General features: G+C 56.4%; 3 protein-coding genes across 5 annotated transcripts in view; 2 read left to right on the top strand and 1 right to left on the bottom strand.

Annotated features, from left to right (window-relative positions):
• LOC119105336 (ankyrin repeat domain-containing protein 11) overlaps window positions 1-14,590 on the top strand; it is a 40,210-nt gene extending 25,620 nt beyond the window's left edge. Inside the window, exons 5-10 of the mRNA XM_037228804.1 lie at window positions 8,923-9,068; window positions 9,138-9,222; window positions 9,606-10,324; window positions 10,805-11,119; window positions 13,034-13,285; window positions 13,567-14,590. Of these exons, the coding sequence (XP_037084699.1) occupies window positions 8,923-9,068; window positions 9,138-9,222; window positions 9,606-10,324; window positions 10,805-11,119; window positions 13,034-13,285; window positions 13,567-13,746 (1,697 nt within the window). The 3' untranslated portion in view covers window positions 13,747-14,590. The remainder of the gene's footprint in view (window positions 1-8,922; window positions 9,069-9,137; window positions 9,223-9,605; window positions 10,325-10,804; window positions 11,120-13,033; window positions 13,286-13,566) is intronic.
• A 652-nt stretch (window positions 14,591-15,242) lies between these two features.
• On the bottom strand, window positions 15,243-19,634 carry LOC119105703 (transmembrane protein 70 homolog, mitochondrial). 3 transcript variants are annotated; one of them, XM_037229172.1, is made up of 6 exons: window positions 19,614-19,634; window positions 18,143-18,293; window positions 17,725-17,811; window positions 16,504-16,628; window positions 15,970-16,129; window positions 15,243-15,721 (listed from the first exon to the last, which is right to left on the bottom strand). In XM_037229172.1, the coding sequence occupies exons 2-6, from the start codon at window positions 18,251-18,253 to the stop codon at window positions 15,518-15,520; spliced, it is 687 nt and encodes a 228-aa protein (XP_037085067.1). In that variant the 5' UTR covers window positions 18,254-18,293; window positions 19,614-19,634; the 3' UTR covers window positions 15,243-15,517. The 3 variants fall into 3 exon arrangements, with proteins under 3 accessions (XP_037085067.1, XP_037085065.1, XP_037085066.1); XM_037229170.1 differs by lacking the exon at window positions 19,614-19,634 and adding an exon at window positions 19,377-19,430; XM_037229171.1 differs by lacking the exon at window positions 19,614-19,634 and adding an exon at window positions 19,386-19,430.
• A 30-nt stretch (window positions 19,635-19,664) lies between these two features.
• Window positions 19,665-21,237, top strand: part of Nfs1 (Nfs1 cysteine desulfurase) — a 32,283-nt gene continuing 30,710 nt past the window's right edge. The window contains exon 1 of the mRNA XM_037228803.1: window positions 19,665-19,708. The gene's annotated coding sequence lies outside the window, so the exon portion shown is untranslated. The remainder of the gene's footprint in view (window positions 19,709-21,237) is intronic.

Here is a 21,237-nt window from a genome sequence, read left to right as displayed (position 1 = left end):
TGAGGGAGGGCTCCGTTCAGTCGAAATGATCCGTCCAGGATTGCTGGTCACCTGTGTTTTCGATCAATAATCGTGTGATTTTCACAGCCGATTTTCCCACTAGTCTATACTAAGTGTTTTTGTCAGCCGTAGTGGAGTGGGCTGAGCTGCAGCCGCTGCCGGCCGGAGCCGCCCAGCGCCCCCCGTGCCAGCACGTGCTCTCCCGACCACCGGCCGACCGGCTGGGCGCCTGCCGCCCGAGCGGAGCCGCCATTTTGTCCGGCCGCGCCGGCGCTCGGCCCCGTGTCGCCGGCCGTCTGCCGTCTGCCGTCTGCTCGGGCGCTGACCCACCTCTTCCGCCCACCGAGGCGGCGCTGCTGCAGACGTAGTATTCTGGTTTAGCGGCTGTGAGCGGCACCGAGGACAGTAGAGCGCGGCTGGGAGGACTGGACGAGAGCTGCGGCAGATACCGAGTGGAAACGACTTGCGCTGTAAAATGGGCGAGTCGTGACTGTTTCAAAGACAGCGGCGACGCTGATCACACCTGCCACACCGTGTGCATTACCCACTGCCGGGCAATATACACTCCCAATCAGAGTAAGCCACCTCAAATTCAATTATCCTCAGCTCCCGCGCACCATATGTGATCCGCAGGAGCATGCGGTGGCTATGGAGAATGTGACGGTAGTTCCCGTCCACGGCTCCGTCCTGAAGATCTGCGCTGTCCGTGCACAGGTTGGCGCTGCTCAATATGTTCGTCAGCCAGCCCCCTGGCGGCGTCGGGTTGCTGGGGATGATGGCCTTCTGCTGGGACGGCGCACAGGGATCCACGGATAACGCAATCATTCCTCACATTTTACCCGCCTGTCAAGTAGTACAAAACGGAGTTGAAGTTATGGACGGCATCGGCTTAGTGGGAACACTAGGCACCATAATAAAAAATAATCCGAAGGACCGGCTAAAATAGAGTCTGAAGACCGAGCTGGTATGCCTGCCATGTCATAGCATGGTTAACACATACGTTCTGTTCGTAGTTCGCTTGATTTGGTTGTACCATTGGGTTTGGCTGTACCATTGGGTTTGGCTGTACCATTGGGTTTGGCACGTTCTGACCGTGACCACATGGCACGCGCCAGTGTTCCTGCCGTGAACCACGCTGAAACGTCGTCATTCGCCCTCGGCCTCTGGCCATGTGCTGACTCCGGTTCTGTGTCGTCCCCTGGCGATCTGGGTCGTGGTGCGGGGGTCGCGTGACTTAGCCAGGTCAAATAAGGCGGCGCATTGCCGTCTCCGGTCGCACCTCAACATCTTATGTCATCCTCGCCGGTCCGCGGCCGCAAGCGAACGTGACGCCCGTGGGCCTGAGGGGCGGGACAGACGCAGTCCCAGAGGCGTGGGCCGATAGCGTCAGTGGCGGCAGCCGGGCGTGCCAAGGGCGGCGCCAGGAGCGGCGTCAGTGAGACGCCATGGCCCTCGTCTGCATGGCGTGGCGGGTCTCCGGAACATGCGGGGTTGAAGCCTGCCCCCGCCCCCGGCCGCCCCGCACCGGGCGGGACGGACGCAGTCCCAGAGGCGTGGGCCGATAGCGTCAGTGGCGGCATGCCGGGCGTGCCAAGGGCGACGCCAGGAGCGGCGTCAGTGAGACGCCACGGCTCTCGTCTGCATGGCGTGGCGGGTCTCCGGAACATGCGGGGGTGAAGCCTGCCCCCGCCCCCGGCCGCTCCGCACCGGGCGGGACTCCCGTGCCCCCGCCTGCCTCCGATCGCCGCGCTTTGCTGTCGTCGCGCCGCTGCCCACTGTCCACTCCTCGTCCTCGTACTGACTGGTCTCCTGGAGAAGAACGGCGGCACGGAAGCCAGCGCGGACCGGCGCGTGGTGTCACCTCGGATGACCTCACCGCGGCGACCGATAGTGCCGGGACGGCTGCTCTGCAGCGCCGTGATAGCAGCTGTCGCGTCTGGGCCGATTAGATCACGCGCTTGGCACACTGCGGTGGACTGAGCCTGTCATGTGGCATTGCTGGGCCTTTCGAGACACCTGGAACGCTCAGACATAGGTATCTGCGACGCGTCAGGTTCGCTAGCTGTGGTTGTGAGGCCCCACGCCCATTGAAAAGTAGTCACCTAGGGTCACCAGCCAAGCCATCAGTATGTCGCCCTCCGCGAGAGTTCCGTGGCGCGCGGGCAAGGCTCTGCGGCAGTGCCACGCTTTGTCCTCCGCAGGCGTCTGTCCTGGTTTCGCTCGCTGCAGCGCCCCAGCAGCTGCCGCCGCGGCCGCAGAGCTGTGGATACGACCCACCCTCCGCCCGTCTGGGTCTATTGATTCTCGCCGCGGCCATCCATTCCGAACGGAAATGTCGGGCTGTGCCAACTGCCCTCTCGTGTGAATTGAGCCATGCTGTTGGCTTCGGAGGAGGTCGCAGTAGCCCACTGGGCTCGAGCTTTGGCTATTTCAAAATTCGTCCTTTGACGTGCCATTAGCCGTGGCTGTGGGACGTCGCCTTGTGTGGCTGTGGAACTGCAGGCACGGTGCAGTTCAGACTGCTGACTCGAATGTGGAACTCTTTGTTCCGTGGTTCCCATGCCATGAGTCATCGCGGAGATCGATCGCCGTCGTCTTTCACGACGCCTTCGATGCGTGCAGCGACGAGCGCGTGCCGGTCAAAATGGCTTGTTCTCGCGCCGGCGGTGACTGCCGTGGGCGCCTGGAGACGGGGAGCGGTTGGGAGACGGGTGGGGCGGGTCGGAAGGAGGCGCACCTCCGTGGAGCACGTGGCGGCGTTTGTGGGGGGCCGGCCGTGACCGCGGCGGCGCCGGAGCCGTGAACCCGGCCGCCGAGGCGCCTCCAAGGTTGGCCGGCCGGTTGCGGCCGGCCAGCCGCCTTGCGTCAGCCAATCAGAGGTGCAAACCCGCCGGGCGGCCGACCCGGCCCGCCGGGGCCGTAGTTGGCCGGCGCTAGCCAGACGCAGTGGAGTGGACGGGCGGCCCGGCAGCACGCGACGGCCGAGACCCCGCCGCGCGCAGGGCCAGCTGCGCCAGGAAGTCGGGGCGGCCCGCGTATCGCACTTGGAGTGCAGCGCGTGCGAGCTGACTCGGATGCTGGTGGATTGGTCGGTGAGTCTCGTCTTCGCAGAGCCTGCGGCGTTGGGCCCGTATATTCGGATTAGCTTCGGGTTATGCAACGACCTTGGCTATGGATAAGTGTTTGGCACTGATGACTGCTCGTCTGTTCCGCGCCAAGCTTGTGACGGAGTCTAAATAATAAAGTGGTACGTGCGTGCGGGCCAGCCATTGTTGTTAAAGCGAAGCATCCAGGAGGCGGTTGAAGTGCAATGGCAACGAATGCAGGCGGCGGATTTGTTCCAATGGTTGGGACAGTGGTCGGCGATCAGGTGTAACATTCAGTCGCTTCCCGTATTGGATGAGCGTTGTGATGGAGTCAAAGAAGTGAACATTTCCGCTCGTGGACGTGTTTTTAACGCCCTTTTTAAATCCTGACGGGCTGGTCATCCCGTGCTGCGTCGGACAAATTCAGTTATTTTTTGTCTGTAGGGGTTGATGTCGGGTAGTCGCACCCACTCGGCGCCCCGTCCCCTGCAGCAGCCCGTACGTCAGGACGATCATGGACAGGTGCCTGGACTGCTTGGAGCCCAGCTGCCATAGCTGCATTGATTGCCCATGCCATTGCCCTGGTAGATCAGAGAAGTACTTCATAATACACGTGTATCTTTTCCTGAAGCCTCAAACGCAAGCAAAAAGGACATTTGTGCAGGAAGTGGGTACATTCCGGTCCCTGACGATCACCGACGCTGGCTGACTGATCATTGACGCTCCCCTGGTAGTGGTGCAGCATTACGAGTTATCAAGGTCGGTGACCCAAAGATATTTACCTTCTGTGCACGTTGTATTTTGTTTTGCGCCTGGGGGCGTGAACGTAGGCCTATTCAAAGTAGAAGGACGGCCTTTCGATGCGGGACGAGCGACGCGATGGAAGTAAGTGTCATGATCATTCTGATGATAACAAAACAAAAGCCACGTCGCTTTCGGGAGCCCTTATGGCGGGAGCTCACACACGTCCGCCCTGTCGTCAGTGCCTTAATGTGGTAGGCAGTGGTGAATCAGGATCATAATTTTAACTTTCTGACTTGGGGATAAAGGGAATGCCCCACATTTGAAGATATTGAAGAAAGCAACAGATATGGTGAAATTAGCTCACTTATAACTGTTGGCATGCTTTCAAATAGAAAAGGCTACTCTACACAACGCAATTTTTCGTTTTAGAATGACGCTTTTTAGTACATCATTATTTAATTACGTCGTCGTACCTTGCTCAACACTGATTGAGAGTCCATTGACGGCCGTTACATCTGGAAATCGTGCTCACGTACACCAGACGTGAACGGCTTGACAATCACAGCTTTTCTGCAGCTTGATCGTCGCATGACGAAAGAAAAGGCAGGACTTGAGTGACGTTATTCTGAGGTCATGGATGCTTGGGTGACCTTGAGACTGTCTCCCCGAAATAGTGCGCACATCTTCGCGGGCGTGTAGCTCAGAGGCTAGACGGGTTCAGATCTAAAGGACAGGCCTGTGACCTGCATCGAATGGTCTTCATGGTAGCCATTCCAGTTCAAACACCCATGCAAAAGTGGATCGCTCCCTTTAATCACACCCCGAGGAAAATCGTGATTTTGGTGTCCGCGTTTCAAACAAGTAGGCTCAGAATAAGGTTGAAGTTCCGTTCTTGAGAAACCGTTATTCCTACTGAGAAATACGCGAGCTCCTAAAATGAATCGCGTTGTGACGTAATACACGACACATGCAGGCCACTTTAACGTTACAGGGGAGGGCACCCACACCCTAGCATTTTCAACACATGCGAAGCCCATTAACCAGACCAAATGTCATTCCGCAGCACCCGCGGGGTGAGAAGGAGCGCGAGCCAAACATGCGGATGGGGACTTTGTGTCAAGGTGTTTAGGAGTGTGCTGCTCCGGAATGTACAACATGTCTTTGTGTTCACTGGCCCGAACTGGGCCATCAAGACCATCGCGCTGATATTCAGGAACAAAGACGAGATGAACTCGGCTGTTGACCGTGCGCTGGCGTTGATCAACCGCAGTCAGGTGTCGGTAATTGGACTGAAGTTATAGTGGTGCTGCTTGTATGACAGTCAGACTTTTTCTCACGGTTCCAAAACCTCAAAGTGCACAAAATTGTGGCCTTGGGTTCAGCGCCGCATTGTGTTTTCGATCAAATGCAGATCACTGCTTGGGGGGCACCAAGGACTGGCCAAGTGGTCAGCGTTTTCGACTCCTACGGGGGGGTGGGGGCTTAAGTAGTCTCTGCAGCCTCTGGTCCTCCATAAAAGGGCGCGCGATGGCGTGCCTTGCGTTCCCTTAAAAAAGAAGATATATGATGATTGCTTGCAAATCAGCTAGGGCTAAGACTGGGAAGGCCTAGTCATTGAAACTGGTGAAATCAACAGACTTTCAGTGTTTTTTTTTTGTGTCGGTGACTGACCAAAGTGTTACACGAAAGCGCATGTTTTGGGATCGGTATTGGTAAGGTGGAGCTGGCTTCGCGACGGCGCAGTTCGTATAGCCCATTCCACGCGTTGTAGGCCCATCGTGGGATTCTCGGAAGGCGGAACCAAATAAAGCGATGTTGCCCACTTCCTGATCAGTTTACTGACGTAGCTACGGATTGGAGGCTGCTGAACACGCTTCGCAATCGCGTTGTGTGCTTTTGGCGGCCATCCACCTGCGCCATAAAGGACTTTTCACGCCTTTATCTCATCGGGCGTGCGAGGACCTGTGGCCCCAAAAATCGGCAGACTCGTGTCTTGCGCTCCCATACACGTCATCGGCAACACGCACGAAATGTGTGACGGCTCTTAGATAAGACTTGTTACGGCCGCTCTCGCCATGTCGTTTGCCCGTCGTATTTTCCGGCAAGCGATGTTCGTCATGTATGGTCACGGCCCATGTAGTTGGCGTTTTCTGGGTGTGGTTTTGAATCACGTTCTCAAGTCGTTTGCTGTTCGCATTGTTTTTGTTTCCCATGTTGATGGAGTATGAGATTCAAGCGATAATTTCCATTGTTGCAACAGCAATCTAGGGCTAATAAAATAGTTATTGTTAGTGACTTGAAAATATTTCAGCACACATTTGGGGGGGATTTCGGTACCTAGCCATATTGGCGCTCCCCTAATCCCCAGATTCCATCATCATTGCTACGTTTTGCTGGAAACGGTCTGATGATACAACCAGCATTGCAATTATATAAACCCTCAAAAGCGTGAACAGCGGGGCCGAGCTGATCACTTAAGCGGCAAAACGGGCCGTATGGTAGGCTTAAACAGGTTTGTTCTGCAGCTTCGCTTGCACACGAGCAGTCTTTACCAAGTCATCTTTGCGCCTACATTCCGTACGTTTATCAAATTATCATTGCACGGGAGGTGCCTCAAAATGAAGACATCGTGCACGCGGCAGAAGTATTTTCTCTGGCCCGTGCTCTGGCTGGCCTTTCAAACAGTTTCCAGTGTGCTGAAGGTGCTTCAGAATGCAGATCTCGTGCGAGTGATATACGTCGTGCGCCTATTACATTGTGCGCACTGCAGCAATTTTCTCTGGAGTTAACTTATTGGGTGTTTCCGGAGTTTCTGCTGCATTCATTTGAATATGGACTAAGTTTGCTGCTCCATTTTTCAAGCAGTTCATTTGCTGCGCTTGTGGAACTTTCGTTTCGGCGGCTGAGTGCTGGCATCGGTCCGGCTCGGGTCGAACGAGAAGCGGCGGCGCCAGTGGACCGGGTGGCTCACCAAGTCTGCCGCAGCTTGTCATGGAGCGGCTGGTGCGCGACACGGCTGGAGAGAGCAGGGCTCGCCGCTGGCGAGAGCGCGGCGCCGGACTCCGACCGACGCCGTGCGGCGGCGGCGGCGGCGGCGACGGCGGAGCTCAGTCGGCCCGGCCGTGCTGCACGTGAGGACCGGGCCGCGCCGTCAGCTGCCGCCTTCTCTGAGGTGTCTGCTGTAGAGATGTGGCGCAGGAGTGACAGCAGTTGGAGCTCTCAAGTGACTGTGGGCTGGCACGAATGGGCTCGTTCTGCGGTTCGACGTAGCCGACTTCCGCTTGATGCTCGCGTCGGTGTTTGCGGCAATCACAGATAACGCTTGTTCAAGGTTTAAGGATGGACATTGCACCTGAACGGGTTAGGGAAGTAGGCTAAGGCCTGCTTTCGTGCTGGTGCTGCAGGCTGGACAGGGGCATTCCAAACCATTCCGCTGCAACATCCGCAACGCTTACAAATAAATAATGCGAGGCACCATGCCTTGCAGCTGGATATCTACTTCCGCGGTTGGTGCTGGGAAGTGTTGGGACATGTTTACTACCAGTGTTGAAAGCTGAGTTGATGAAAACAATTAAAATCGCCGGGAAGTTTGTACCGCATATTGCTGCTGCGGATTAAGTCCCACGGACGCCTACCGTGTTTGAGGTTTTCCAAGTTGTGAGTTGATCATGGCAGACTTAGCATCCTGCTTTCGCTAAGTTAATTCCGTCAAACGAGGTTTCCCCTTCGGCGCGCGTTATCGGCGCTCGCGGGGCCCGCTAAAGTTCAGCGGGCTGCAAACGGCTTCATCTGAAAGCGCTCAGTGGTATTTATGCTGCCATGAACATCGAGTTGATGTTCCCTGGTCTATGAATCGTGTGCTATTGCGGAGATGGCACTGGGCTTGCATGTCTGTGGACGTTGGATTGTTAGATATGTGAATGATCGCGGTTCTAAAAAGCGCTTTGACGTCACGAGTGGATCCGATGAGCATTTACTATCTGGGTTTCGTCATTGGTATTGTGGCTGTGACCATTTTTGCTGGGCGCTTGGTCTCAACACAGTTTCGGGAATGCATTCTTACCTGGGTGGGTGATTCCTGCTTTGTTCACAGATTACGTTCATTTCTTGGTATCGCACCATCATCCAACATTGTTCTTGGCGCAGGGACCTGGAACGCTGCTGTGTTTCTTGATCATGTGTATTGGTTGGCATCTAACGATTACCCAGCGTCGTCCTTCCCGGAGCGGCCGGGGACAAATCACTCGCTTTGGAAGTGTTCCTTGATCATGCGTATTGGTTAGCATCTAACGATTATCCAGCGTCGTCCTTCCCGGAGCGGCCTGGGACAGATCACTCGCTTTGGAAGCTTTTAACCGTCCGTGTCAACGTGACTCGAAGTTGCGTTGTTTAACCGGTAGACTAGCGTGTCACCGTAGCCTGTTGTATTTGGCAACCTCCAACTCACGTGTGAACCATGATAAGAGTGTCGCAATTTTTGCATCACGTCATAGACATCTCGTGATTACGGTTGTATATGTGTGTGCCATTCAGCAGCTCGTCATCAGTGTCAGTTAACGTTGTATCTAGTTGCGTCATCGCGTCGGACACTAGCCCGTGAGGCCCGCTCTGCCCCCAGCCCTAATCAAAAGGATCTTCGTCAAATGTTTCACGGAGATGGCCTGGAAATTTTGTAGAGTCCTTCGCAATTTAGTTCTAATGTAGGGCGTAGGGATCGTAGTTTACCGTCACGCTGCACGACACCTCGTAAATCAATGTCATTATCGCGTCGTTTATCACCGTAATTGTGTATCCGTGCAATAAATCAGTGTCGCGTCGTAACTCAGCGGCTCGGCTTCATGGTCCTGCTGTCGGCTCCTCACACCTGACCGCTCCCATCCCCACCCATACCGCGCGACGACCTGCGGTGGTCCTGTCACCCGTCTCGTCGGAGTCAGATGACGCCACAGTGATCCTGCTCGCCGCCCCAAGACCCTGCGCTGGCGCCCTCCCGTTCCCTAACTCCCGCCAGGTCGATAACCCCGCACCCCGCGTAACCCCGGTAACCCCGCCTGTCGTCGGGCGTTTCTGACGGCGTCGGCGCCGCCGGCAGGCTGGACTCCCCTGCACGAGGCCTGCATCCACGGCTGGTCGGGGGTGGCGCGCCAGCTGCTGGAGTCGGGCGCCGACGTCAACCGGCCGGGCCTGGACCGCGTGACGCCGCTGCACGACGCCGCGGGCAACAGCCGGCCGCGGCTGGTGCGCCTGCTGCTGCGGCACGGCGCCGACCCAGCGGCGCGTACCGCGCTCGGCCAGCGGCCGGCCGAGCTGGCCGCCGCGCTGCCCGTGCGCCGCCTGCTCGAGCGCGATCCGGCCGCGCTCACCGAGCTCAGCGACACCGACGACGAGAACGGTGCGTGCCGACGGACGGCGGATGGTGCCGCCGAACGCCGGAGGCCGCTGTGGGCTGGGCAGCGTGCGGGGGTGGATGGTTCGGGGGGGGATCTAGTTCGATAGGCGGGAGGGGCACACGGGCATGTTAAGAGCACGGCGTGGAGGGGGGAAGGGGGGACGATATGCTGTTTTTTACTCGCTGCGTGAATTTGGTTCGAGCGGTGTGGGCGCAAACTGACCATTGCGGCCGACACGCCCTGAAGCACCAACAGATAGCAAAATATTAATTGGTTCGAACTCTCAACGGTTCAGCCGGTTTTCGTCATGGTGCTTGCATCCTGGCATGGGCGCGTTTAGGTGCAAGTGTCTCTACCACGACCAACAGTCCGCTGTACTCTACAGAGACGGACTGCGAGGACGACAAGGAGAACCAGCCGTCGCCGCCGCCGCGCCGGCCCACGCGCCTGAGCCGCCGCATCGGCCGGCTGGCGCAGGCGGACGCCATGGACCAGTCGGAGTCGTCCGCCGCCGACCTGTACGACTTCAAGCCGGAGCAGGAGGGCGACGCGCCGTCCGGCGAGCGCGCCGCCGAGCCCGACAAGAAGGACGACAAGAAGGAGCCCAAGCCCGGCAGTCCGCCGAAGGCGGAGGAGGTGAAGACGGAGGACGGCAAGCGGCCGTCGAGCGAGATGGACGACGCCGACGCCGAGGAGGGCAGCAAGAAAAAGAAGAAGAAGGAGGAGACGCCGAAGCCCGCGGCCAAGAACGGCAAGGGCGCCGACAAGGCGGGAAAGTCGGCAGGCAAGGCGACGGGCGGCGGCAAGGGCGGCAAGGGCTACGGCAGCGGCAGCGACCGGCGCAGTCCGACGGGGTCTCAGGGCGCCAGCACGCCGCCCAAGAGCAAACCGACCAGCCGCACCACCTCCGACGACAGCGACGGCGACGAGCGGCGCGAGGCGGGCCCCAAGGTGCCGCCGCTCAAGATCGTCATCAATGCCGCCAGCGCCGAACAGGAGGTGGCCAAGGGCAAGGGCCCGGCCGGCGCGCGCCTGCCGTATGTGGTGCCGTCACAGGCGGAGACGGACACGGACGAGGCGGGCGGCGAGCCAGGCGCGCAGCCGCCGCCGCCGTCGTCCGACGCTGGCGGCGAGGCCGGCTCGCCGGGCGCCGGCAGCGGCGGCGACAAGCCTAGCACGCCGGCGCGTGTCACACGCTCGCAGCGCGCGCTGCAGGGCAGCTCGGGCGACGCGGCCAGCCCCGAGTCGACGGGCGCCGGCAGCGGCGGCGGCGGCAGCTGCGGCAGCGGCGGCGCTGGCGGCGCTGGCGCCGGCAGTGTCGGCAGCGCGCCCGACACAGACCGGCCGGCCGAGGAGGAGACGGTCGAGCCGCCGGCGCCGCCGCCTCCTCCGCCGCCACCGCCCGTCGTCGAACACCCGCGCAAGCGCAAGATCCGCCAGGCGCGCGCGACGCAACAGCTGGCGGAGGAGGAGGGTTGCGGCGGCGGAGGCGGCGGCGGCGGCGGCGGCGGTGGTGGTGGTGGTGTTGGTGGTGGCGGCGGCGGCGTCGGCGGCGGCGGCGGTGGTGGTGGTGGTGGCGGCGGTGGCGCTGGCGCTGGCGGCGGCGGTGGTGGCGGCACGGCCACGCCGCCCGCTGACCCCCCCTTCATGAACAACTACAAGGCGTTCCAGGAGATCCGCCGGCAGATCGACCGGCGGCGGCGTGAGCTGTTCCCCATTACGCCCAAGCCGCCGCGCGGCTTCAAGGACTACCTCATCAACCGGGCGACGTACGTGCTAGCGGGCAACGTGCAGTCGCGCCTGTCCGTGCCGACCATGGCGCCGCCGGCCAGTCTGGCGCCCGGCATGAAGGAGCTCTTTGTCGACCAGGAGATCGAGCGCTACAAACTTCGGCTACAGGTGAGGCTGGGCTGCTGTGAACCGCGAAGGGTAGGGATGGCTGCTGAGGGATCAGTTCAGGTGGTCGACGCTGTCCATCAGGCCGCTAGAAGCTAATGCATGGCTGGTTGGTTTCGTGGTGAGCGCGCGACGGAGCGCAATTTTGTTGTGCCCCAGCTGGTGCCTTTTCGCCCTGTCTGGCCTGACGTAGACAGAGTTGCCCGCTGGCGGTCCGGAACGGCCTGGGCTGTGAACAGGTGCATGGTCACGAGAGGCCGGCGCCGTTCCGTCTGGTCCGTTCCGGCGCGTGACCCACTTCCGGGAGTGACGTGCGATATACCGGGCTGGAGGGAAACAGCTACGCTTGCGTCGCGAACCCAAAGACACCGTCTCCCACGCGGTGACGCAGCAGCCGCGCCCGGGCAGGTCTTCCCCGCGTCGTCCGAACGGGCGAGTCATGCCGTGAGAGCTGGAGGTGCACATGTCCGCACCTGTCGGCTGCCAGCTGCGCAGGCACTGTGACGTCATATGTTGGCGAGAACGTGGCGCGCCAACCGCGGGGTTTTGATGCCCCCGAGCGTTCCACAACTGCGCCGCAGTGGGGGTTACGGGAACGTTCAGCAGGCGGGATGCCGCGGTTTTAGCGAAATCCGCTCGCGGGACAGACGCCAGCACGTGTTGGCGACGTCGCGGGCCGGGGCTTACGGACCCGTTTTCTGGACACCGCGCGGGCCAGTTAGGATAGAACACTCAGGAACAGAGCTTGCAAGGGAACTCGGCTCAGGACCCAATTCATTTGAACTGTAGGAAGGTGGAGCGGAGCCGCTGGTGAGCGGCAGCAGCCAACCGTATAAAATGTCATGGACAGGTCGAAGGTCACGCAGACAGCACATCGGTCATAGTGATATGCGGGACCCAGTCTACCCCATCAAACCAGGTGTGTGCACTCCCTTCTCATCTGGCTGTGATGAAACCTGCGCGACCAATGGTGTTTATCAAGCCAGCTACACGCTGTGCCCTTCTACTTAGGCTACCTGCTACCTTGTGGTATACCTTTAAGTGGAAAAGACTGCTCCAGACAACACAATTTTGCTGGTTGGTAAATATGCTCCTCAGTGCGCCATTGTTTGCTTGCGTTATGGAACGTTTGTGTGACGTTACGGCGCTTTCAAACCAGCCGTGCGAAATGGCACGGCTGGTTTGGAAGCAAAAGGACGGCAGTGGTGGTGCTGAAAGTATTCGCTGAGCCAACATTGTTATGTGCTGAGCCAACATCGTTATGTGCTGTGCTCCCGTGGATAACTAGCAAGTGTAGCGACTATGCTCAACTTCGTTAAGAAGCAACTGGCGTCCACTATATTTGGAAGTCATGGTTACGTATGCCAGATCTGAACTGCTCGACGATGTCCCTTCTGTCCTTGAACGCCACATGACGTATGGGATGGCGGGATTTGGATGGTGTTGATATGGCGCCATGCATGGCTGAATGGCCCAGAAATAGTCTGCGCGAAATGTTCTTCGTATCTTCGCGGGCATGTAGCTGTCAGAAATTAGAATGGTTTAGACCTTGAGAAGTGCAGGTCAGTGAACTACACCGAATGATCCTCGAGATGGCTATTTCCGTCCAAATCCCCATACGAAAGTGGAACACTGCTTAACCATGCGCGTGCCTGCATAGGTGGCGGGGGGGACTGAATACTAAGGATAGATTGGGTTGTTGAATGATGGCGAGTGATTGACGGAATTGGTGACAGCCACAAATACTATTCCACTCGTCATCCGCATGATCGCACTCAGTGACCTTTTTCATTATGCCCTAACGGTCCATTCGCCATCGCCACACAAAAGCGGGCCGCGATGCCTTGTCAACAGAATGCATCGGCGTCCGCACCGTGTGCCCGACCTTCCGCCTGACCCCCTCCCCCGCCCCGGCAGCACATCATCGAGAAGGAGAAGCTGGTGCTGACGGTAGAGCAGGAGATCCTGCGCGTGCACGGCCGGGCGGCGCGCGCGCTCGCCAACCAGGCGCTGCCGTTCAGCGCCTGCACCATCCTGCGCGACGAGGAGGTCTACAACCTGGCCACGCCCGAGCAGGAGGAGAAGGACCGCAACGTGCGCGACCGCTACAACGGCCGTCAGTTCTTCAGCTGGCTCCAGGACGTGGACGACAAGTGGGAGAAGATCAAGGTGGGCGCCGCTGCGGAGAGCTTTGGGGAGAAGTTGGGGCTGTGTGGGGTGCAAAGTTTATGCAGTGTGCTGAGTCCGGGCGAAAGGTGTGCGTTGTTTCGGCTGGTGTGATCTTTGAAACGATTAAGTGCTGGGTGGCCCGTCGAACTGTTGTACAAAGCGAGGACAGTCTCGCATACGGATCAGTTGCTAAACTGAAGTCTTGTGTGGGGACCATTGACTGGGCCTGTTGTTGCATGTGATTCCCTGCGCACCGTCACGCACGTGGCTGCCGTCCGCAGGAGGGCATGGTGCTGCGACACCACAACGAGGCGGAGTCGCTGCATGCCGTGCAGAAGATGGACTGGGAGTGGAAGCTCAAGGAGATCGGCGCGTGCGACCCGCGCACCACCCCCAACATCGACGAGCTGCATGTGCCCATGGTTAAGGTCATTGACGATTTCGACATGCCGCCGTCTTGAGCGGCCGGCGACAGAACTTGTGTTGGCTGTGCGTAGTTATAGATGGCGCTAGTGTCGCGATGTACTGCGGTAAAGTTGCGCGCGCGCGCCATGTTGTTGAGAGCTTAAAGCGACAGTTGATTCCGATGTCACGTTGTGGTGGTGTAAAGAGGTGCTCAGAGTCGGGGTATCTCGCTGCTGCGCTGCCGGAGGATATGATGCTCACGGTTTGGTGTGCGCCTTGTAGAATCTGTTGGGAGCCGGCCCCCCGCCTGGCACGCCGAGGGTATGTACTGTGGCGCCGTTGTGACCGTGACGCTGTCGTGACGCCGTTGGTCGTGCTGCGAGTGAGCCGCGCGCGCGCCTGCGGGGCTCGGACCATTCGTTACGTGTTCTTCCGGCTGGCGGCCTCTGCCTGTGTCGCTGTCGACGCCCGATTCTGAGCCCGGCGCTCCTGGAGAGCCTCGGTGACTACCCAGCGCTGCCGGCCAGTGACGTCTCGCCGCGGCGGTCAAGGTTGCTGAGCTGGCCGCCGGGTGGTGTACCTCAGCCGCTGGCGCTCCTGGAGAGCCTCGGTGACCACCCGTCGCCGCCAGCCAGTGACGTCTCGCCGCAGCGGTCAAGGTCGCTGGGCTGGCCGCCGGGTGGTGTACCTCAGCCGTTGGCGCTGCTGGAGCCCGGCGCGTCGTGTCTCTGTATTCCAGGTGTGGTGTCATGGGTGGTATGTGTGCGTGTCTCGGTGTGTCGGTGGGTCTGGTTCAGTTGCTGCCGGCTCTCCCAGCAGCTGGCTCGGGCGCCCTGTGGACAATCAATGCAGCATGTTGTTGTGTATATGGCCAAATGTTGAATATACGACAAAGCGATCGCCGGCTTGTTCGTGAACGTCGGCAAGACGCGTGACGATGTGACGGGAACGCACTTCACTGAATGCGGACATGATCATGCCGTACATGCTACTCAGCTCCGCAGGCATGGCGCTGTGACTTAGAGAACAGCGCAGTCGCACTAAGCGCCGTTGGCAGGTCTCGCGTGCTTCACAGTTCGACCAGAAATGGCATACGCATGAAGGGAAGTTCCCATCACCGGACGTTGAAGATGCGAACGTTGAATTGTAGGGATCGTCGGATGCTCATGTGCAGCGCCAGTGATTGCAGCGGGTTCCTAGGAAAGCAGCCGCACGCGTTGCGAGGCGTCTTAAACGCTTTGCTGGCCTTTTTTGGATTAGTAACCCAGGAAGCACCCCATTTCAGTGTAATCCTTCGCCTCGCGCACCGGTAAATAACTTTAAACAGGTTCAGATGGAACAGTCGAAAGCTCCACGTAGCGACGTTCTGGCCGTTCTGCCTCTCCCCCCTCGTCCTCCTCGACGTTCTCCCCACATGACCAAGATATCATCCTCCATGACCCCGGCCTCCACACTCTCGGTATCGCCGTTATTGAGGCAATGCAGGCATCCACCCGGAGCTCTGACGAAATTCGCCTTTGTAGCATCCCTTACTTCAATGAAAAGAACCTTATACATCACATTCAGTTTATTGCATACATCGACGACTCCAGCATACCTTCGCCAAGTCATCTCACTTCGTCACAGCTCTGCCACACCACACCGCAGACGTCTTGTTTGTTGGTCATTGGTGTTTTCGGGCGCGTCGACTGCAATGGTCATTTTGCGCCCAGCCGCAGACGTCTGTCACACCCGCAGCTGCGCCGCTGGAGTTCTCAGATGGCATCGCGACGCCGTCCATCGTCCTCACGTCCGCACGACGACTTCACCTCCCAGCTGCATATGACGTCACGTCTTTGGTGGCTGCGACGACGACGGCGGCTGCTTGTGCAGCTTGAAGTCGAAGGGTCGATCATAGCCCATGAGGCGGCCGTAGTGTTCGATCGGCTCGAACTGGCCGGCGTCGACGAACAGCGGCCGCCCACGCGCCAAGAACGTGGTGAACATGCCCGGCACGGCAGGAACGGTGACGTCATCCACGCCGAACGTCAGCTGAAACAGTGCGCCGCGAACATGGTGAGCACAGCCAACAAGACGGGAACGTTGATTTCACCCACCCTCGGTCAACTGGTCACCGCGGACTGGCGAGGCCCAGCCACGAGACAAACCACAGCTATCCACAGCTCAAGCGCGTGAGACACCCAGCCGCGGGGTGGCACGGAGGTCCACCCGCCGCAGCCCGCTCCCTGTCTCTCAGCCGTGCGGAGCCGTGTCCACACGCGTTCGTGGCGCCCTCTCACCGTGCGCTTCCTGAGCATGAGCGAGATGGTGGTGGCGGTGTACTGGTCGGTGGCCTCGTCGTGCTCGAGCCGCACCACGTAGTTGCGCACCACCATGTGTATCAGCAGCGGCGTGAGCAGGGTGAAGGTGCCCATCACAGAGCCCATCATGATGGCGATCCTGCAGCATAGCGGGTGTCATCGGCAACTGCGCCATCACCAACAGCAGCATCATTATCATGGGCCATGGCCATTATATAGGTACTGCCGGTCATTATCATATGACCAGCAGCACCGTTCCCGGATACCCAAGTGGTATTGCTTTGACGTGACATTTACAACAACCTATCGCGACAATGCAACTTTGTATGTCAACATGCACTAAAAAACACACCAGCTTGTAATTTTACAAGGTAACAGGAAAATTGGACGAACACAAAGCCATGCATCTCATCAGCAATCTTGGTGGCGATTTAGTTGCCGGTAGCAATGTCAGAAATGGGAGAAGCTGACCAAAATGGACGGGAGAGATGAAAGGGCCCGGCCCGTTCTCACCCCATGCCGGCCTTGCTCATCTCCGTCATGACAGTGGGGGCCACGTAGATACCGACGGCGCTGGTGAAGAGGGAGAACACCTTCAGCCGCTTCATCTGGCCCGCCAGAGGGCCCTGGTACACAACCTGACAGCAGTCACGGGACCCTGTCACCGACTGCAGTGGGGTGAAGGGCGGGGGCGCCAGAGGGGGTCACCGACTGCAGTGGGGTGAAGGGCGGGGGCGCCAGAGGGGGGGGGGGAGGGGACTGGTACACAACTGACAGCAGTCACGGGACCCTGTCACCGACTGCAGAGGGGTGAAGGGCGGGGGCGCCAGAGGGGGGGGGGGGGACTGGTACACAACCTGACAGCAGTCACGGGACCCTGTCACCGACTGCAGTGTGGGTGAAGGCGGGGGCGCAGAGAGGGGGGGGGAGGGCCCTGGTACACAACCTGACAGCAGTCACGGGACCCCGTCACCGACTGCAGGGGGTGAAGGGCGGGGGCGCCAGGGAGGGGGGGGGGAGGGACTGGTACACACCTGACAGTAGTCACGGGACCCTGTCACCGACTGCAGTGGGGTGAAGGGCGGGGGCGCCAGAGAGGGGGGGGGAGGGCCCTGGTACACAACTGACAGCAGTCACGGGACCCCGTCACCGACTGCAGAGGGGTGAAGGGCGGGGGCGCCAGGGAGGGGGGGGGGAGGGCCCTGGTACACGACCTGACAGCAGTCACGGGACCCTGTCACCGACTGCAGTGGGGCGAATGGCGGGGGCCAGCAGAGGGGGGGGAGGGCCCTGGTACACAACTGACAGCAGTCACGGGACCCCGTCACCGATGCAGGGGTGAAGGGCGGGGGCGCCAGAGAGGGGCGGGGGAGGGGACTGGTGCGCAATCTCACAACATTAAAACGGCCAGAGGACGCTGTCATGGCTCGTAAGCGAGCGAGTCATACAGCACTGCCATGAAATGGAACACGGGGGGGGGGGGGGCACTGACAAACCACCTGTCATAGCTTGTAAGCGGACGAGTCATACAGCACTGCCATGAAGCATGGGGGGGGGCACTGACAAATCACCTGTCGCGGGTCTCAGGGAAGACGGTGACAACGGACCAAATAGCGGACCGAATCGCCGTCTAAGGCCCGGAGATCGCCATGATGGCCAATCTAATCGCACAAGGAAAGTATGGATCCAAAACAACTGACAAGTGTCACAACATACCTGCCAGCGAGCACTCACCAGTGGCTTTGGTTTGTCATCTGTGCTCTCTGCAGACAACCACCGGCCGGTGGTGGCGAGGCATCGCTGCTGGCCAGCTGTGTGGGCCTGTTAACACAGCACGGCCGCAACATTGTTCACAGTGCAGCATCCACACACAGCATACAGCACGGGTTACAGTGCAGCCTCAGCACCACAGCACACAGCACAAGCCACAGTGTGGCCTCAGCACCACAGCACAGGTGATGGCACAGTCCCAGTGCCACAGGAACAGCAACAATTTGGCATAGTTCTGGATGAGAATGAACCAAAGTTTTCACTAGCTGATTGCCTGACACAAGCTGTTGTAAGGCATGCTTTTCTGTGACCTCTTATCTGTGCCCTGATCATAATAGTTTTCTGCATTTAAATTAGGAAGCATTTTTGGTCAGGTACTCACCACCTTGAATCTATCTGGGCACACACATGAAGATGGCAAAAATCTTGCAGAATGCTTTAATAGACTTAAATCAGTCCGAACAAGTCTGATGCATTTGAACAAACTAAACATATTAAGCACTTTCAGGGCTTAAAAACTGTCCAGCCTGTCCCTGCAAGGAAATCAAAGATGCACATTATTATATACACAACATGTGTCATTTCTTAAACCACAATGATATAATAAAAACAAAATCATTTATAAAATACACCCATATTTCAACAGCCCATTTAGCATGAATGAGATGGTAAATCAAGGGATTGTGAAAAAACCAAGTGCTCTAAATCTCCAATATATATATATATATATATATATATATATATATATATATATATATATATATATAATATGATAACCATGCACAGATAAGCATAAATAAACATAAACCTATATGGTAAAGCTGGTATGGTATGCAATTGCCAGTGGTGCAATTCCAAAGCCTTCTAAATTCATAATCAATAAATATTTATTGTCATTCATTCAGTGTAAGGAATACTTCAAATACTGTATACCAAAGAATGGATTTTTTATCCTCACCAATTAAAGTGACAACTATTCAGCCAAATATATCATAACAGTATGTAAAGAAGCAATACAAACCCAAGCTACCTATTCCAATAAATCCAGCCAAGAAACACATGCAGCTATGCAACATAAGGGCTTGACTACAGCTGTATAGCACAACATTTCCATTGTTTCTCTACATAGCTCTGAAGATCTAAATGTGCAGTGATATGTGCACTACATCAGATGTATCATGATGTGGTGGCATAGTCCTGTGGTAGGGTAATATCAGCTATACAACATATTTCTAGAAATATATGGCCACTCTTTTACTTGTTTACAGGTCTAAGCAACCCACTTTTATTAGCTTTGGGTTTCATTCTTACAATACACATGAAAAATGATGACTCAAAAATGTGCATTGATATAAATAGCTTCATTACATACCTGATTTAAAATTGAATTGACATCAAATGACAGGTCAATATGCATTTATCTCAATAAAATCTTAAATACTCGTTAAAGGACCACTTTGTACACCATGAAGGGGAGACCAAGTCCCATGATAACCACAAATTCTGAGGTATAGTTTGTCCATTGAGTGTAAAGAATGGTCACGGTCACCAATGCTGGAGCCACAACAAATAATTTCTACAAAGCCACATCCTGCCTGCTACACACAAAAACATACCCAACGCACCTGACACCTCCCCTCGCCCTAACCCTGCATTACACTGAATGTAAGTCCAAACACGGACTGATATACAGCTATACCATCGTCGTTATCGTCTTAGCTTCGTCGTTTCTGTCATATTGTGTTGGGTTTTTACATGCTCGCTTTAAGATGATCTTGCTGACAGCATCACGATTTGAGAAATGAAAAGGTAGCTATACTACCACGCGATTTGATTGCTTGTATATTGCTCACCAAACGCAGATCGAGCATATATGGGTTACTTGTGAAATGTAGCTTCCTTGACCGCTCAATCATCCTGCGGAGCTTGAACTCTGCGTATATTCGGGGTAACGTGAACCGTGGAAGCGTGAGTGTCTGGGAGGGTATCGGAGGCTGAGGTGCGCACCGGTATGGAACAGTCACGCTAATGAGAACGCTTTTAGTCAGGCACTCTTCGAATATGTTGTGTGCGGCGCGAAATCCTTTTCGCTCGTGATGGCTCATCCTCTTCTCAATTCGAGGACAGAACGCGGCAATAAGGGGCCCACGGTTTAGCAGTACACACACAGTTTGTTCTTATCGTTAACCTATGTTAATATCACGCCTGCCCAACCATCTACTAAGTCTATGTGATTGTGCATTGGTTGTGTAGTGGAGGTATCTATCAGTTGTGAAAATGCTGATTCCCAGTGACTGTTATGTAACTATGGAAATTTGTTTGGTGCACTTTGGCCGAATTGTTGATCTATGATGGAGCTTTGTTAGGGCTGCATGCTGAGGCATTAGTGTACAGTTGGGTGGTGGATTGCGGCCTTCTACTGATGGAATACTAAGTGGTTTCTGTGTTTGGTTGAGCATTAGATAGCTTACATTGCTCATGGTGAGGCATGGGTTGCTGAACATTAATGAAGCATAAACTAGCATGGGGATAATATCAGACATTTAGCTGCCATGGAGTCCAGGTAACATAAAGCTGGTTTGTCCCATAACAGTGCTGATCTCACTGCAACACTGCAGTAAGGTGCTTCATTCTCTTTCCAAGACAGGACCGTGACATATATTGATCCATTACTCTTGTTCGTCACCAACAACCTCATCTGGACTCTTCTTAAGTTTAGCTGAACAGCTGAGTTTCAAATGTCATAGCCCATCTGTCTGTGTTCCCCCTCCTGTTAGGCTAACTACCTCTCAGAGAGCCAGCATCATAATAACTTAAACACATGTCTGGGTGGCCTGGCTGGTTGAATGCACTTAACCAGGTGGAGGTCATTTTGACTCCCCTGAGATCTCAGAAATGATCCCAGACACCAAACTCAGGGTGTGTTAGTCTGTATATTAACTCTTATCTGTCAAACTAGGGGTTTTTAGAGTCATGACCTTTGGGTTAAATAAGGTCAAACAAGGTCAAACTCAGATTGGTATCCAAAGTGCTCATGAACCTAGGTACCTGTTATAAGCAAAAGGTCACTTGTGCTCATTCAAAGTCAGTGGCCTTGTCAAACCTCTCAGACATCATGATGACCAAAATCATACAAGACTGCTTAGTTTTGTATTTGAATGAACATCAAAGATAATGCTACTGCAGTTTGTTCATAAAAGCAAAATGTTGACCTGGGTTACTTCAGGTCAGTGGCTTATCCTGACCCTCAAGAAATGTGTGGAAGATGTATTATGTGGTTCCTATTATGAATCATTTGAAATGGGGACCAGGAACTACCCCATACAGCAAACTTTAGAGTAATAAAACAGGTTGATTTTGACCTAGGCCTGACCCCAACCTGACCCTAGGTCTGTTGAATTTTTTCATTCAATTGCTGTGTTGCCTTAGAAACTATCTCAGAGATGTATGGCTCCATCTAACATGTTGCTGCATCAG

Source organism: Pollicipes pollicipes, unplaced genomic scaffold, assembly GCF_011947565.3.
Source record: "Pollicipes pollicipes isolate AB1234 unplaced genomic scaffold, Ppol_2.1 Scaffold_6138;HRSCAF=7277_pilon_pilon_pilon, whole genome shotgun sequence".
Lineage (NCBI taxonomy): Eukaryota > Metazoa > Arthropoda > Thecostraca > Pollicipedomorpha > Pollicipedidae > Pollicipes > Pollicipes pollicipes.
The sequence above is the reverse complement of the archived record's forward strand: the minus strand, read 5'-3'. Positions and strand labels throughout refer to the sequence as shown.

Coding starts and splice junctions, on each gene's coding strand:
- LOC119105703 (XM_037229172.1), bottom strand. CDS start 18,253: ATGTTTAGTTTGTTCAAATGCATCAGACTTGTTCGGACTGATTTAAGT. Junction 17,812..18,142: donor GCCCAGATAGATTCAAGGTG/GTGAGTACCTGA, acceptor CTGTGTTAACAG/GCCCACACAGCTGGCCAGCA. Junction 16,629..17,724: donor ATGACAAACCAAAGCCACTG/GTGAGTGCTCGC, acceptor GACTGCTGTCAG/GTTGTGTACCAGGGCCCTCT.